At 53.3% G+C, this 16065-nt stretch overlaps 5 protein-coding genes across 5 annotated transcripts; 2 read left to right on the top strand and 3 right to left on the bottom strand.

Annotated features, from left to right (window-relative positions):
* Positions 1–204: 204 nt before the first annotated feature.
* BDW47DRAFT_131199 (DNA cross-link repair protein PSO2) lies at positions 205–2917 on the top strand (the record flags this gene model as incomplete). The annotated part of the gene is made up of 2 exons (XM_024817265.1): positions 205–1283; positions 1337–2917. The coding sequence occupies exons 1-2, from the start codon at positions 342–344 to the stop codon at positions 2915–2917; spliced, it is 2523 nt and encodes an 840-aa protein (XP_024672883.1). The 5' UTR covers positions 205–341.
* Positions 2918–3056: 139 nt separating this feature from the next.
* BDW47DRAFT_131197 (kinase-like domain-containing protein) lies at positions 3057–4585 on the bottom strand (the record flags this gene model as incomplete). The annotated part of the gene is made up of 6 exons (XM_024817264.1): positions 3057–3307; positions 3367–3532; positions 3587–3894; positions 3946–4221; positions 4277–4281; positions 4341–4585. The coding sequence occupies 6 exons, from the start codon at positions 4583–4585 to the stop codon at positions 3120–3122; spliced, it is 1188 nt and encodes a 395-aa protein (XP_024672882.1). The 3' UTR covers positions 3057–3119.
* A 1546-nt stretch (positions 4586–6131) lies between these two features.
* On the top strand, positions 6132–7935 carry BDW47DRAFT_104446 (cytochrome P450). The gene is made up of 3 exons (XM_024812326.1): positions 6132–6504; positions 6597–7403; positions 7471–7935. The coding sequence occupies exons 1-3, from the start codon at positions 6188–6190 to the stop codon at positions 7913–7915; spliced, it is 1569 nt and encodes a 522-aa protein (XP_024672881.1). The 5' UTR covers positions 6132–6187; the 3' UTR covers positions 7916–7935.
* Positions 7936–8732: 797 nt separating this feature from the next.
* optB (small oligopeptide transporter, OPT family) lies at positions 8733–11591 on the bottom strand. The gene is made up of 2 exons (XM_024818445.1): positions 9610–11591; positions 8733–9542 (listed from the first exon to the last, which is right to left on the bottom strand). Exons 1-2 carry the CDS (start codon positions 11294–11296, stop codon positions 8878–8880), a joined length of 2352 nt encoding a protein of 783 aa, XP_024672880.1. The 5' UTR covers positions 11297–11591; the 3' UTR covers positions 8733–8877.
* Positions 11592–13641: 2050 nt separating this feature from the next.
* BDW47DRAFT_117055 (fungal specific transcription factor domain-containing protein) lies at positions 13642–15755 on the bottom strand (the record flags this gene model as incomplete). Its single annotated transcript, XM_024815027.1, has 6 exons — positions 13642–13832; positions 13895–14428; positions 14482–14741; positions 14793–15233; positions 15287–15637; positions 15703–15755. 6 exons carry the CDS (start codon positions 15753–15755, stop codon positions 13642–13644), a joined length of 1830 nt encoding a protein of 609 aa, XP_024672879.1.
* Between the last annotated feature and the right edge of the window lie 310 nt (positions 15756–16065).

Here is a 16065-nt window from a genome sequence, read left to right as displayed (position 1 = left end):
TGATGACTATCGAAAGCGTTGAAAATATGCGTGAAGATGAGTCTATTGTGACAGATCGACAACCCAAAACGGCAATATCAACACGTGACCGCGCGACGGAAAAACGGGCGGTCGCGTGGCTGGCGACTTTTCTTCCTGACGCCATACTCTGATTTTGCGACCAAATCAACGAGACACGCCCGGAATGAATATATAATGCCAGTACATAATACAAGATATTAAAAACTTAACACTACATAACACCTGTCAACTCACTCCTTTGACGTCTCTTTGGGGGTGACGCCGTGACGCCTCCCTCGCCATCCCCGCACGCCTCCAACTCGACCCGACCTACCCACCAAATGGCCGGCTTCAACCAGAAAAAACCCTCGACACCTGCCCGGTCGTTTTCCAAGTCCAAACCGCAGAGCGCTACCAAGCGCAACGCCAGTCTTCTCAATTTCTTCCAGAAGGCGGACGGCCCGCCCCAAGCTACCTCCCGACAGTCCCGGATCACGCAGTTCGCGACACCGAGCGAGGGGTCCAACGGCAGTCGCGGGAAGAGTGCAAGCAGCTCACCTGGTCTGCGCAGATCTGTGACCTCGGTGTCAGGCGCTGGCACGGGCGCTGGTGGGCTTTTCCTTGAGGATCGGAATGGGAAGCCTGCGGCGCGGGTAGAACGAGCGCGGTCCCGGTCGCGGACACCTGATGATATCTGGGGCGAGGGCCTCGACGTGAAGGAGGATGATCCGCAGAATGAGGAAGCGTCGTCCTCGGTAAAACGACGTAGGGTGGACGTGACGGAGGAGTCCGAGGGCACCAATGAGAAGAAAAAAGGCGATTCACCTCGTCCTGTGTCGGCTAAGAGTCGACCGACTAGCGGGCCGTTCATCGACGAGTCGGATAGCGAGGATGATTTAGACGCCTTCAGAGATCTCGGTGACGACTCTTTACCCGCTACGGACCTGAAGGATACGCCGTCTTGCGCCGACGAGCCTGTGACTACTATCGACGCAACGGATTCGGAGCGACCCCCCGTGCCACCACTGGTAAGAGAAGCCACGAGCCATGCCGCAGATGATGAAGATACGAATTTTGACGAACTAGAAGAGGATGAATTAGGAGTGGACCCATTGCAATTTCAAGGAGAAGAATTTTTAGAACCCCTAGATGACGACATTAAAGAGGCCGTGGTGGAATCCGATGGGCTGGAGGACGGGTGTCTGGTTGGAGAGGGTAGTCTGGGGGATAACGAAACGGTGTGTCCGGTTTGCCAGACCCGGCTGATCGCGCTGAATGAAAGTGTACGTCCACTTGATATACTGGATACTGGTTCCCATGGCTAACGGTCTGACAGGATATATCGGTACATGTCAACGATTGTCTAGATGGGAAGCCGAGCATCATCCCGAAAAACACCCCAACACCCGCAAAAAGGTCCTCGCCGGTGGAGCGTGCCGCCATCGCGAAACCACCCCAACCCGATCCCTACAACTCTGGTGAACCTGCCGCTGGAACGGCATTCTCCAAGTTAATGGCCGGGAATGCGGAGGACACGGCGTGGTCCTCGGCAGCCGCTAACGAGGTGGCATCACGAGGCAAACAAGCCTACCAACGGACTTGTCCGTTCTACAAGATCATGCCTGGTTTCTTCATCTGCGTGGATGCTTTCCGCTACGGCGCAGTAGAAGGGTGCAGCGCCTACTTCCTGAGCCACTTCCACAGCGACCACTATATCGGGTTGACAGCATCGTGGCGACACGGTCCCATCTACTGTAGCAAGCCCACAGCCAACCTCGTCCGCCAGCAGTTGAAGGTGAATCCGAAATGGATCGTGGCCCTAGACTTCGAGAAGCGGACTGAGGTTCCAGACACCGGCGGGGTGCAGGCCACCCTAATCGAGGCGAACCACTGCCCCGGCAGCGCCCTGTTTCTATTCGAAAAGCCCGTCGGGCCGCAGCGGACGCAACGCATCCTCCACTGCGGCGACTTCCGCGCCTCCCCAGCGCACGTCCAGCACCCGCTTCTCTGTCCCCACCCCGTCGACCCCACGACAGGCCAGCGCCGCCGCCAACGCATCGACACTTGCTACCTAGACACCACATATCTCAGCCCTAAATACGCCTTCCCCAGCCAGAGCGACGTGATCCGCGCCTGCGCCGACCTATGCGTTAGTCTCAACGACGGATCAACAAACAGCGTCGTCCCACCCGGAAAGTCCACCATCAGCTCAACAATGATGAACCGATTCATCTCAACCGTAACCGGATCACACCCCACCACACCCGCAGAACCCCCACCCTCCACAACCAACAGCCGCCTTCTAATCGTAATCGGCACCTACAGCATCGGCAAAGAGCGCATCTGCCTCGGCATCGCACGCGCCCTACGCTCAAAAATCTACGCCACACCCGCCAAACAGCGCGTCTGCGCCTGCCTCGAAGACCCCGAGCTCACCTCCCTGCTCACAGACGACCCGACAGCCGCCCAAGTCCACATGCAAACGCTGTTCGAACTCCGCGCCGACACCCTAGCCGACTACCTCGACTCGCTAAAGCCGCACTTCGCCCGCGTCGTCGGCTTCCGCCCCACGGGCTGGTCTTACCGCCCACCGGCGGGTCGTACCATCGACATCAACGCCCCGCCGCCGGTATCGGCTGTGCTGCACGCCCCGCAGTGGCAGTCGCCGTTTTCGGTCGCGGATCTGATGCCCCAGCGGGGGAGTACCCGGGAGAGTGCTTGCTATGGGGTTCCGTATAGTGAGCATAGCTCGTTCAGGGAGCTGACAATGTTTTGTTGTGCGTTGGATATTGGGAGGGTTGTTCCTACTGTTAATGTGGGGAGTAAGAAGAGTCGGGAGGTTATGAGGGGGTGGATTGAGAGGTGGGAGGTGGAGAGGAGAAAGAGTGGGCTTTATCGGTGGGAGGGTGATGTGTAGTTTAGTTGATTTTTGTCATATATGATATGTGGATAATAAGAGACTTTTGGCTCTATATACAATAGTGATAATTCAAGGGTGAAGCGTCTCCGAATGTTAGACCAAGGTTGATCTCCTACGGTCGTAATACCGGCGGTTCCTACCAGACGACCACGGTGCTCCCGTCGCCCGGCAAATCCATGATGTTTGTTTCTAGACGTGCTCACAGATACCGGTGAATCCATTCGTCCTCCGCGAGTTCCTTCGCGGAGCTACGCTTGCCGGGCTCCCACTCCAGCATTTTCCGCATGAGGCGGAAGAACGCCTCTCTCCCGGTTTCTCCTACGAGGGTGTTTTCTCGTTGTTCGAGCGGAACCGGGTCTTTGAGTAGAGATTTGGGGAGGAAATCGCCTAGAGATCGGACAGTGAGCGGTTTGGGTTACTGAGGTCACGAGATGGCAGAGACCTACCGTCATTGGAAAAGAATTTGTCGCTTAAGCTGCCCTGCGCGAGGAGGCTCGACGGAGGGGGACCAAGAAGGGTGATCATTTCAGCGAGGTGGGCTCGGCTTCGATATCTTTGATATTCTGGGTCATGGCCGGAGAACAAGGAGCCGCCTTGGTAGATATCCCAAATCTATGGCCTTGCTTTAGGGGTTTTCAAATCAATAATATAGGATGTCCATCATACCATGCAACCCACGTTCCATATATCGACACTATACGTCCACGGAGCCCCGAGAATAACTTCCGGGGCGCGATAGATGTCAGGTTGAACGAACTCTGTGAGGGGCCGATTGCTGAAAACCGCGGACCCAAAGTCGCAGAGGATTGGGGCACCCAATGGTTTGGGCATCTTGAGCTCCTGGGACATGTAGAGGAGTCTCCCATTGGGGTCTACTTCTTTCCTTGGAACGGGGTGTTGGAGCTCCCTTTCTTCAAAGTCGCTGAAGACGGAATCGTCGTTGATGCCGAGCATGATGTTGTCGGCTTTGATATCTAAGGGGAAGGAGTTAGTAGATTACTGTGTAGAGAAGGGTATGCACAAACCAGTGTGAATAATCTGGCACTCCGTGTGAAGGTAATCTAAAGCCAAAAACAACCGTCGAAGAACGACTGCCACGATTACTGCAGGCAGTCTCTCGGCGGGGTTGCGACGTAAGAAAGCCAAGACACTTTCCCACAGTGGCCGATGGACGAGACACCGGTGTCTGTCTTCTGGCCCATCGATGTAGAATGTATCCAGTAATGTCCGGACCGCGTCACGGCCCGGATGACCTTTTGAAGATTGCTCGATGCGTCTGTACATCGCGATCTCGTCGTCCACTTGGTTGCCCATGGACGAAGCCTGGACGAAGATTTTAAAGCATTACATACTGACGGTCGCTGAATTTTGGCACGTAAGCATACTGGGATGGGTGGACATGATCCAAGTGAGATCTCACTTCATGTCCCGTGCTAGCCACGCGGTGGAGGTGGATCCAAATCCTAGTTTGCCTACGACTTGATATCGCTCTTGAATGACTTCCCCGATTTGAGTAGGATAGTACGAAGAGGCAATATACTCTGGGAGATTTTCTTCTTCAATCTTGTGGTAGTCGGGTATACGAACGAAGTTTGGGTTGGAGAAATCAAGGGGCTTCCATCTCCGTCCAAGCCGGGGCAAAGACCGCAGAAGGGATGAAAACATGCCCAGAAACTAACGAAAAGTGTGCTGTGTCATAAAGGATAGAAGGGGAGACTGGATGATCCATGAGTGTTGTATAGGGGCGTTCAAGACGATGTGATTGCTCAAAGCCAGGCCAAGGATGTCAATGATAAACAAGTCAGGTGATCACCAACAACCGCTGCCACAGCACGGAGGCCAGAAGGGCCATATCGCAGTCTTTTCTTGTCATTTCATATGAAACGCGGACTATGGAGGGTCGAATTAAGTCTACTGGAGTATGTATCGCACAGGCACTAGTACTTCATAAGATAGATTGACGTTTACTTCAACTGTCTCTCTAGGAGTAGGGAAATATATAAGTATAATCCCAGTACGAAGGACATCGTCCAGCTGTATCCAATCAACAGTAGCAGCAGTGGAGTATTCTCCGGTGCTCGAGATGGGGTTGTTTACTTTTTTCACCAGAATGCTCTCTCGATGTAGACCTTCGTGGTTGAAGGTGGGTCGGTGACCCTTGAGGACAGAGGGAGATGACGGGTAAGAAAGCCCGGCAGAGGACTAGGCAGCTGATCTGGCTGTCGGTAATAGGGTAGAGAGAACGGCATTGCCAATGATCACTCAGGGTCACGGACGATGCGACCAAAACCTTGCCGGTCTTCCGGTGGAAATCAAGTCCTGTTTATACTGTAGAGCCACGAGGCCCGTGCTGTTCCATGGTGGGACTGGAGTTCGGTCGGCCAATCATCTCGGTTTTGGACGGCAAGGGTTGGCTGACCGACAAAAGGGAATCTGATGTTCAATTGATTGCTTCGTCTCGGTGGAGAGCCACGGAGAAGCTATGCAGATCGGCAGGATGAAGCTACGCCATGGGACAATTCGCCAGTTGTCTCTGTCAGGTGATCATTCGGGTAGTCTTGACGGTTAATCCTGGGACAATTTTATGTTTAGACTATTCACCAATGCGGGGGATTGTGCCTCATTAGTGCAAGTAAATAATGTGATGATTAATACCATGCAAGATAAACCAATGGGAGTCCACGTGATGACCTAGCGGGTCCACACCCGAGGCGGCCCGACAGTCGGCAGGCAACACCGGCTGCCGGACCCCATAGCCTGAGGCAGCGACGCCTGGTCAACTCCACGATTGCCAGGCACCCAGGCACCCAGGAACCCCAGAGTTCCCGACTTCGCCATCCGTTCGCTTTCTCTTTGCCTCGGGGTTGCTCTTCTGCCCCGTCATAAATATCCCTTCGATCGATCATCTGTCCAGATTCTTCTCGATCTTCCTCTTTCTTCTGTTTATCCACTGGAACGCGAGGAGAAAGTCTTTGATCATCTTCACCCCCTATCCTTGTCGGGATCAGAATCCTTGTCTCTCATCTTCATCTCTACCATCTCGCTGTCTTCCATCTGAGACCCTGACGACAACCGTTCGTCTTGGCGCTCGTTGTGATCGGATCCGATCAGGTTAGTGCCCTGGTCATGTGCCTCCCCACACTTCCTCTCCTCTTCTGTATCCCCTCAACTCCTCACTCCTCATTTCTCTTCCCTCACTTCTCCCCGCTTTCGTGTCTTACATGCAATCATGGGCCCCACTGACCTCTCTCCAGGCGACTGGTCATCATGCTCGCACAACAGCTCATCGAGCACCTCTTGACCCCGCAGGGCGCTGCATCCGCCCTGGTCGGTCTACTCGCCTTTTACTACATCCTGCCCTATCTCCAGACATGGCGTCTGCGTGATATCCCGACCCCCTCATTCGCCGCCTTCACCAACCTCTGGTTGCTCGTGCAAGCCCGTCAGGGTCGCCGGTTTGAGGCCGTTCACGAAGCCCACCAGAAGCATGGCAAACTCGTCCGTATCGCGCCCCGTCATGTTTCCATCGCCGACGATGGCGCTATCAACGCCATCTACGGTCACGGCAATGGCTTCCTCAAGGCGTATGTTGATCTAATCTACCTACCCCCTTATCTTTCTATCCACTTATCCAGATACGCGGTGAGAATTGAGGATTCCAGACTAACCCCCACAGTGACTTCTACGATGCTTTCGTCTCCATCCGTCGCGGTCTGTTCAACACCCGTGACCGTGCGGAGCACACGCGCAAGCGCAAGACGGTCTCCCACACCTTCAGTATGAAGTCTATCGGCCAGTTTGAGCAGTACATCCACCACAACATCGAGCTCTTCGCCACCCAGTGGACCAACCTGGCCAAGTCTCAGGGTAATCCCAAGTCCGGCTATGTCACCATCGACGCCCTTAACTGGTTCAACTTCCTGGCCTTCGACATCATCGGGGATCTGGCGTTCGGCGCCCCCTTCGGCATGCTCCAGAAGGGCGAAGATATCGCCGAGATGCGCAAGACCCCGGAATCCGCCCCCAAGTACGTCCAGGCCGTCGAGGTGCTCAACCGCCGCGGTGAAGTCTCCGCCACCATCGGCACCCTCCCTGCCCTGAAGCCCTTCGCCAAGTACATCCCGGATCGCTTCTTCAAGGACGGTATGGAGGCTGTCGAGAACCTGGCCGGTATCGCCGTCGCCCGTGTCAATGAACGCCTGCGCCCCGAGGTCATGGCCAACAACACCCGTGTCGATCTGCTCGCCCGTCTGATGGAAGGCAAGGACAGCACTGGCAACAAGCTGGGCCGCGAGGAACTCACTGCCGAGGCCCTGACCCAGCTGATCGCCGGCTCCGACACCACCTCCAACACTGCCTGCGCCATCCTCTACTGGTGCATGCGCACCCCCGGCGTCATCCCCACATTGCAAAAGGTCCTGGATGAGGAGCTGCCCGGCGATATCGACGTGCCCACCCACGCCATGGTCAAGGATATTCCTTAGTATGTCTCTCCCCGTAACACCTTTCGCTCAGGTCACAAAATGTCCATGTCACTAACTCGTCCCTAGCCTCCAATGGGTCATCTGGGAAACCATGCGCATCCACAGCACCTCCGCCATGGGTCTCCCCCGGGAGATCCCCCCCGGAAGCCCCCCCATCACCATCTCCGGCCACGTCTTCCAAGCCGGCGACGTCGTCTCCGTCCCCAGCTACACCATCCACCGCTCCACGGAGATCTGGGGCCCCGACGCTGAGCAGTTCGTCCCCGACCGCTGGGATCCCGCCCGTCTGACGCCTCGCCAAAAGGCCGCCTTCATCCCCTTCAGCACGGGGCCCCGCGCCTGCGTCGGCCGCAACGTCGCCGAGATGGAACTCCTCGTCATGGCCGCTACCGTTTTCCGCCTCTTCGAGTTCGAAATGCAGCAGGATGGACCTATGGAGACCCGCGAGGGCTTCCTCCGTAAGCCTCTGGGCTTGATGGTCGGCATGAAGCGTCGTCCTTCTACTCTGTAGTGGACACCGTCTACTTGACCGTCTTCTTTCTTGTTTATTTCGGATGACTTTTCTTTTATTTTTTCTTTTTCTTTCTTATTGATTGATTGATGGATGGATCGTTTCCTTCCTGATTTGCTCGTACTTAAGCATAGACAGATATGGATGGGGACAACTTGGGAGGAACACCTGCATACACACAAACACAAACACAAACACAAACGCGAGGATATATATATGAATGGAATTGAATCATGAATCATAACCTACTTGTTGACTAACAACTTCCTTAGTAGTATAGTGCAGTAAAGCGCAGTAATGTCCATGATGGAAAATGGCGAACGATGGATGTCCTTTTTTCTCTGCTTATATTCTTTTCGTTCTTTTCTTTTCTTCCATTTTTATTTTTTTTTATTTTTTATTCTCGTTTGAATATACAATATATATAAAATGGAAGGAGTATAATCGCATTTTATTGAAATCCGGGCGGAATTCCTTGCCCTACATGTGTATCTCTCTGTGGAAGAAGAATCAACAAATCGATCAAGATACTGATGAATCTGAAGATTCTTATTACTACGAAAGGATTTGAATAGTTGCGTAAAAAAAAAGGGGGAATGAAGAACCAGAGAAACAATACATGTGAGAAATCACTGTTCAAATCGGCGGACAGGTTCAAAGATTACATTAGTTGGTCTACGATATCTACTCTTTTCTAATTGCTGCTCTACTACTCTTGGCTCCTGCTCTGCTACTCTTACCCCAGCAATACCTACTTATCTACCACACAAGAAAAGCAAAAATTCCGTGCAACTAGTATTAAGTATTCATGATATGAAGTGGATGCAATACATGAGGACCGTCACGTGTTCTGGCTTCCTTCCTCCATCCTGATACCATATTTCGGGGGAAAAAAAGAACGCCAGCGCCAGCAGGCGAAAGGAGTATCAAACCATACGAAAGGAGATAGACAAATGGATAGATCACCACGTCGCAGGGCCAAATGTCTTCCCACTGGGAATCGGCTCTCGCACGGCGGTGCCGGCCGCGTCCATCGTTTCGACTGAAATCCGCGTGCCCCACCATGACGGGAATTCCGTCTGCGTGAGCTGCAGGGCGAGGAAGATTAAGATCGTGCACAGCGCCAGTCCGACGTCGAGTCCGGCGGACACGGTGTAGTTGTACTGCATCCACCACCCGCGCCACTTGTTGCGGATGTACTTGTTGAAGACGAGACCCACGACGCCCCAGGACAGATAGTTGAGCGGCGTAGCCGGGGGGATAAGCCCCGTACCGCCGAAGATGAGCGGCGCGTTGAGGAACCTGATGCGCGTGCGGGGGAACATGCGCGCGCCAAAGTAGATGGCGACGGGGAGGATGGCGCCCACGAGCCAGAACCACATCAGGAAGGAGTAGATCTGACCCGGGGAAAACATGCGCGCGGGGCCGATGACACCCCAGATGACAGAGGCGTTGAAGAAGACCCGACCGTTCGGGCAATTGAAGTGGTTGGATTGATGTGCCGTGCAGACGTCCTTGATTGCGCCCAGCGCCCAGTTCATGACGCCGATCTGGACTATCGATGACCAAAGGCAAGCGACCATTTGCGCCGCGAAGGTGACGCGTGGAGGCACTTTCATGTAGTGACCTGTGGGAGTGGACTGATGTTAGTATATAGAGATGTACCGATGAGGAGGGGGAAATAATGGACGAACCGATTTTCATGTCCTGGGAAAAGTACAACCCCTGGTACATGGTCATGTACCCATACGTCTTGAAGAGCATCATTGCCATGGGCCGTCCCGGTTGCATATAGCCGATGATAAACTCGGTGAGCACGTTAAGTCCGATGGCCACGTTGGTCGACGCTTGAACGATCCCGATCGGCACGAACCACACGCCCGCCATGATCAGCGAAATGAAAAATGCCCACCATGACAGCTCTGTTGGGAAGCCGATCACGACACCCAATCCCATACCGGTCATGATGAGCGCGATGGCCAAGTACCACCACATGGGGACGGGCTTGAAGCGAGCCATCAGCCGACCGTGCACATCCTCCTCCTCATGGCCGAACCGTCGGAACCGTGCCCAAATCTCCTTCCCGTGGAACAGTCCGGCATTGAGGAGCACGGCAATGATACTGGCGAATGACAGACCGTAGGAGAGCATGAAAGTCGTCGACAAGAAGAGCGGCGAATACTCCTTGTACTTGGCCTCATCAAACTTGAACTCTGGGGTCAGAATCCGTGACACATTGTAAACGTTCCCTGTATTATCATAGCTGTTGGAATCGCTGATGGGGAGATGCTTCGACCAATAGGCGCCACTGTAGTGGAGGCCCGCCGTGGTGATCCAAAAGAAGACGACCAGACCGATCAACGTGTTGGCGATGGCGTGCCACGGCGAAATGAGCGGACTGAAGTTGAACCCCGAGATCTGGGTCCAGTCGAAGGTGATAGGCAGCACCGACAGCCCCGTCCATCCACCGAATACTTGGTTGATCACCGCGTTCTGCGGCTTGATCCACGTCACGAAGGCGAAGACACTCAAGAACGGCGCGATGTAACCCGGGAAGAAATACCAGAAGAAAGACCCCAGCATGCAGTACAAGAACATGCGGTACTTTCCAATCGTCCACCCCGAGACCTTGCGCGGATCCGGCTTGGAACGATCATGGAGGGCCGCAAAGAGCGACGTGTTAATCAGAGTACTGGGCCAGATCATCGCCGCGGGAGTCACCAGGAAGCGATGGAAAAACCCGGCGAAGCCAAAGCCCAGCATTTGGGTCGATATGCACATGAAGATTTCGAAGGCCCAGCCGAAGTGTTGGCCGTAGAAGGCTCGCTGGGCGAGGAGGACATCCGTTGCATAGGCAGCGCCACCAGCGAACGTAGCGTTAGCCATAATGACAACCATGGTATGTTCCTTCTTGCTGAACGGACCCGGGTTCAGGTTGAACTCGAGACCAAACACTCTGAACACCTTGTTCGGCATCACTTTGGCCCACCCCACCCCCACAGGGTAGGAGACAACCTGGGCGACATACGACGGAATGACAATGTACGGCTGTCGCATGGAAAAAAGCATGTTCAGTGCCGACCCAATAGTCGCAAACAACAGACCGATCACCCAGGCACGAATGGTGTTGCTGTGGCCGCCCTCATCGTAATTTGGAACCGCAGCGCGAACTTCCGGATACGGGGAGTTTTCAAGGAGCTCGCGTGCGACATCCACCACACCTGCCTTGCCGTCAGTCTCCAAGACCTCGTCAATCTCTTCGGCGACCTCATCAGGTAGGTTAGGATCCCACTGATGTTGCTCCTTCAGATTTCTGAGGTGGGCCACGGCGTCCTCGGGCGCCGCCTCGTCGACGGTGGTGTTAAGGGCCTTCCCCTTCATTGTTGCATAAATGCCACAGAGGGTAACTGATTAGAAGTAAAAAGTGAGAAGTGATCCTGCAGTGCTGTTGGACCAGAAGCCAGATCAACACACAGGCTAACGATCCAGGCGTGGAAGAAAGGATAGACCCAGACAAAACCAAGGAAAAAGGGAAAGAGACGAAGCACGACGACACATCAAGGAAAAGACAGTATATGTACAAAAAAGGAAGGTGAGCGCAGACCCTGTCCTCTGTAAGGCAGGGTGCAGTTACCCTGACCGAGTGAAGGAGGGCCGACGGTAACCCGGCGCTCTTATCATCGCAAAGTTTAGTGAACGATGAATAGATTAAGCTAGTCGACACCTACCAGCGCCACTCACTATCGACCCCATCATCTTTCATTCCGTGACCATATGGTTAGGATATATAATGTAACCCCGGAGACTGTGGCACATGGTCCCTTCAAGGATGAGAGGCTTCAATGGCTTGAGATCAAGCGAATCAGGCGGAGACTTTGGGTGTCTTAGGTAACATCAGGGAACAACTGAAAGCATTCACCGCAAGCGAGGAGACATACCCCTCCCCCTGGTAACATCCAGTTCCTCGGTTTCTACGCAGATTGACTGGTCCGAAAGGCACAGAGCAATCGAGTCGGCTGATACTCCCGCTGCAGTGGTAGTTGGACAGCATTGAGGACAATCAATGGTGGGCACCGCTCGTCCACACCAACCTTCAACACAGTGGGTATCCTTACATATATGATGCAGGGGGAGTGTTGTCGAGGGTGTTTGGCTCCGCCACTGATAACAACCCTAGCTTGAACGGCCGGACCAGTCGGGAGACGAGAAGCGGGTGCATGAATGGGTCTTTGCCGTGTATGGCGTTGCTTCATTAGACCTGTCCGGGGTAAAATCCTAAAATTCGCCAGGTCACAAGTTAGCACCGGCTGAACGAGCCTTAGTGGCGTCGCCGCTCCCTCGTCTCCTGTCTCGAGAACCATGTCTGCTTCAGGGCTATCTGGGATTGGGGATCAGATCGCTCCGACCATCAATGAATTGAAACACCTAGCAGGAGGCGATACTTCATCTGTCAAGGAGGGTTCGGAAAAACTAAGGTTGATACCCGTTGCATGGCACCATTCGCCAGTTCCACCCGGTCAAGCTTGTGTCTGATAAGCTAGCGAAGCAAAGATAGCGGCTGGGCCGGGAAGCACCCACTGGAGATTCGAGACTCAACGTGGTCTGAACGTGTTGGGGCGGTGGGACAAGCGAAACCCCCCATCTCCATTAAGACTGGACCCATCGAGAGATCATTGGACAAGACACATCGGGGCGCTAACCCGTACGCCAACTAGTATTTCAGTGGTGGTCTAAAAGCCAGCCGGAGCTGATCGGGGAGGGGAGCTCAAGCGCCCTACTGAAACCCACCCCTAATCCATGTGGCAAACGGACAGACCGCTGAATTTGATAGGATCGAGCGACGCATATCATGGTGATACGAGGTTCTCCACTTCGCGCGAGAGGCTTGACATCGCCTAAAACCGTTCGGGCATGTGTCGCATCTGGTGGTATAAAGCGATAGGGGTGGCCAAAATCAGGATTACACCCCCTGCCACAATTGATATTAGACTGGTGCTGCCCGAGTCAATCAAAGGTAGTGTTTATGCTGTCGAACTGTGCTACTGCGAATCCTTTCGGAGGAAAGAAAAACAAGTCTTCTCGCTAGCTGCTTTCTGGGAGGAGCATTGCGGGGTGGGGGGGGGATCTCGATTGCGCTTGACCCCTGTTGTTTTCTTTCCTTTATCCTTCTTTTTATCGACTTATCATTTTTTGTCGATCGGCGATGACAAGCGATATTGACCAACGGAAATAATCAGCCGTAGCAATAAGCTGTACTCCTTTGCCCTGCGTGTATCCGAGCTGTTGGAGTGTGGATCACGTGGGTCGTGGAAGAATATTCGATTGCATGACCCCGCAAGGCTGATATGGTAATATTGCAGCAGCATGTGTGGTGAAGAGTCCATTTGCTGGTTTGGGCTAGTCATCGGTCGTTATTGGTTTGTCGTCCTTGTACAGTTGCCCAGTAACACGAGGACAGCATAGCCTCTTGTTGCGGTCGTGGAAGATAACTGTGTTTAGAAGATTATAAAAAGCATTGACTGGCTGGACAGATGAGGGGAAGACAGACAAGGGTTCATCAGCGTAGTACGATGGAATGTCACCCTGTCAAACTCTCCTACATACAGGCTTGAGGTTTCCTAAAAAATGTGTCTCGGTTTGTGTAGATAGCCAGAGGCCCCGAAGACGCGGCGATGTCCTGTTACTGGGCCAATTGCATAATATATTGCTAAGAAAGGTCACGGACTTCATAAAACCGCCCCGGTGGACGGCAGTGTCAACCCAAAAGGCTCGGTAGGAACTAGAATGCCATTATCGCATAACGCCCATTCGAAATCCGCGAGAAACTGTTCATCAAATAGGATTGGCTCCTGTCGCTCAGGTAGATTAGGTATCGCACCGCCGCTTACACGCGTGGCCTTGTGACTTGTGGGGTTACCTAAATACACATGTTAGCGCTGTCAAAGCGTACAGATGGACGGTAGTTGAGAAATTTAGTACCATCTGATCCAACGCTTTGCGATGGATTAACGGCTCGGCCTTGGATGTCATACTCGTCTCGCCACCACCACACTGCGTCGACAACGGGGCTTAGAGCTAGACGGCTCCGAATCCGAAGTACGGTGCATATCGTCCCATCTGGCCTGCGGAATGCCTTTTGGCTATTCCAAAGTTGGTTTAAGATATGCACAGTCTTCGCCGAGGTGTCGTTGTTGTCTACTGACATGAGTTTGAGCAGGTTGATTGCAGTAAAATAGCCGGACCTAGCGCGCTCTAGAGATAAGCTTTGTGAAGAAAACACCTTGATGATACGGAGAAGAGTAATGGCGGAGAGGAGAAGACCGAAGAAAACCGGCTGGGGCGCATTGGCGAGGCCACCGAGACTCTGAGACAAATGGTCGGTAGCATCTATGACGACACAGGACGTATTCACCAGTCGAGGAAGGCAATTCGTGGTGACGATTGTGTGGTCTTTGAAAAAATGGAATGCTTGCACACTGAGTCGGCACACGCTGATATGAAGGCGGTCGTTTGCTGCAGCAATGAGCAATTGGCCCCGTCCTTACTTTCTCTGACAGAAGAATTACCTGAGTCTGTATGGACACCCAAGTCAATCACCTGGTTTTCAAATTCGCGCAAAAGGATATCCAAGGCTTTCTCCTGGTGGGTCGTCATGGCTCGTACGCCGATTTCCTGTACGGCTCCACTGCATCGAGCAATCACATCCTGGCACTTCATTTGCAGAATCAAGGACGGCTCGATTCTGCGAAAGAGAGATTGACGTTGGCCAAGATCATGCTCGAAGTCTACCAACGACCGAGGTGCTTGCCCTTTGATCATGCAGGACCTGGTTCCGTTAAGCTTGTGACAGCCAGTCCCCCACAGGAGCTCAACTTACCGCTGATATGTAATCACACAATGTGCCCAAAGCTCAGATCTCCGAACCATGTCGGTTTCAGAAGGGGTAGGAAGCTTGATTTTGGAAAATTCGTGGCTGGACATTGGAATATGCAATCCATGCTGCATAGCAATATGGAGAAGCAACCCGCTCAATATGAACGTCAGATCCGGCCTGGCAGGGTCTTTGGGAAAAGGCCAAGTCAACAACAACAAGAGACCTTGGATAGTTTGCCACGGAATCAATGTTGACCCCACCGAGAGCAATGCCTTGTCAATGATACCAGCCGCAAGAGCCGTGAGCAGTGTCGGATTTTTGGCATAGGTTCTGCATCCTACACCGATGATAGCCCAAAATAAGAATGGCGACTGCGTATAATAGGCGTTGGGTGTTGATTGTGGATCCAATATGGGCAGAAAATGGGCATACTGCTGGAAGAACCTTCGTACCCGGTTAGTACTGCGCGGACGCAAAAGACTAAGGACCTAACGAACAATTCAAAGAGCTCATTAATTTCGCTGCCTGACAAATCAATGTTATCGAGGGCGCGCGACTCGGTTGGGTCAAGAGCGTAGTCCGCTGGCATGATCTGTCCCACCATCCTCGTCAAAGACGGTTCAATACCACCATTGCTGGGCGTTGTTTGTCGTTGATGGTAGGACACAGGCGGGACTATATGCGACTGAGGGGTCAGTGGCAGGTCAGTGCCGCTGCTGGAACCATGGACGCCCATCTCCGCTGCGACGGTCAACATTGCAATGGGCGACTGTTGAACGTCTGAGGCGCTCGAGGACCTCAATTTCCGTCGCAGCTCATTGGTTTCGTGCTGCAGTTCGGACATCCGCCTGTTCAGTCCTTTGATCAGCACGATCCCTCTTTCTTTCGAGTGTAGTAATACGGGGTAGCATACCGACGCTTATGCTCTCTCCGAAATGGGTCGGAGATGACACACTCCGTCTGCATTTTACGGCATCGGGAACATGGTTTTCCGGGCGTCAGGTGAGCATCACATTTTGCCTGGTCGAGTTATCGAGTTAGCCAAGCTATTAAAGGCAAGCTATGGAATTGAAATCGACCGTAGGGGATCGAACTAGTCACCTTCTGTTGCCGACACTCTGTGCAAGCCTTTTTAGCTCGTTTCGATACGGGCCTGGTTGGGTGTGTTGTTAGTAGGATAGAACATTGATCTTCTAGACTTACGAGGAACGTACGCGTTGTCTGTTTGATCCATCATGGGACGTGGAGGCGGAGGCTGACAGGATGAAGGGACATG

The sequence above is a fragment of the Aspergillus candidus genome (assembly GCF_002847045.1).
Source record: "Aspergillus candidus strain CBS 102.13 unplaced genomic scaffold BDW47scaffold_17, whole genome shotgun sequence".
Lineage (NCBI taxonomy): Eukaryota > Fungi > Ascomycota > Eurotiomycetes > Eurotiales > Aspergillaceae > Aspergillus > Aspergillus candidus.
The sequence above is the reverse complement of the archived record's forward strand: the minus strand, read 5'-3'. Positions and strand labels throughout refer to the sequence as shown.

Bases quoted from the DNA above. Each gene is read 5' to 3' on its own strand.
- BDW47DRAFT_104446 (XM_024812326.1), top strand. From the start codon at position 6,188: ATGCTCGCACAACAGCTCATCGAGCACCTCTTGACCCCGCAGGGCGCT. The intron at 6,505-6,596 runs GTATGTTGATCT...TAACCCCCACAG, and splicing joins GGCAATGGCTTCCTCAAGGC to TGACTTCTACGATGCTTTCG. The intron at 7,404-7,470 runs GTATGTCTCTCC...ACTCGTCCCTAG, and splicing joins ATGGTCAAGGATATTCCTTA to CCTCCAATGGGTCATCTGGG.
- optB (XM_024818445.1), bottom strand. From the start codon at position 11,296: ATGAAGGGGAAGGCCCTTAACACCACCGTCGACGAGGCGGCGCCCGAG. The intron at 9,543-9,609 runs GTTCGTCCATTA...CCACTCCCACAG, and splicing joins TTCCCAGGACATGAAAATCG to GTCACTACATGAAAGTGCCT.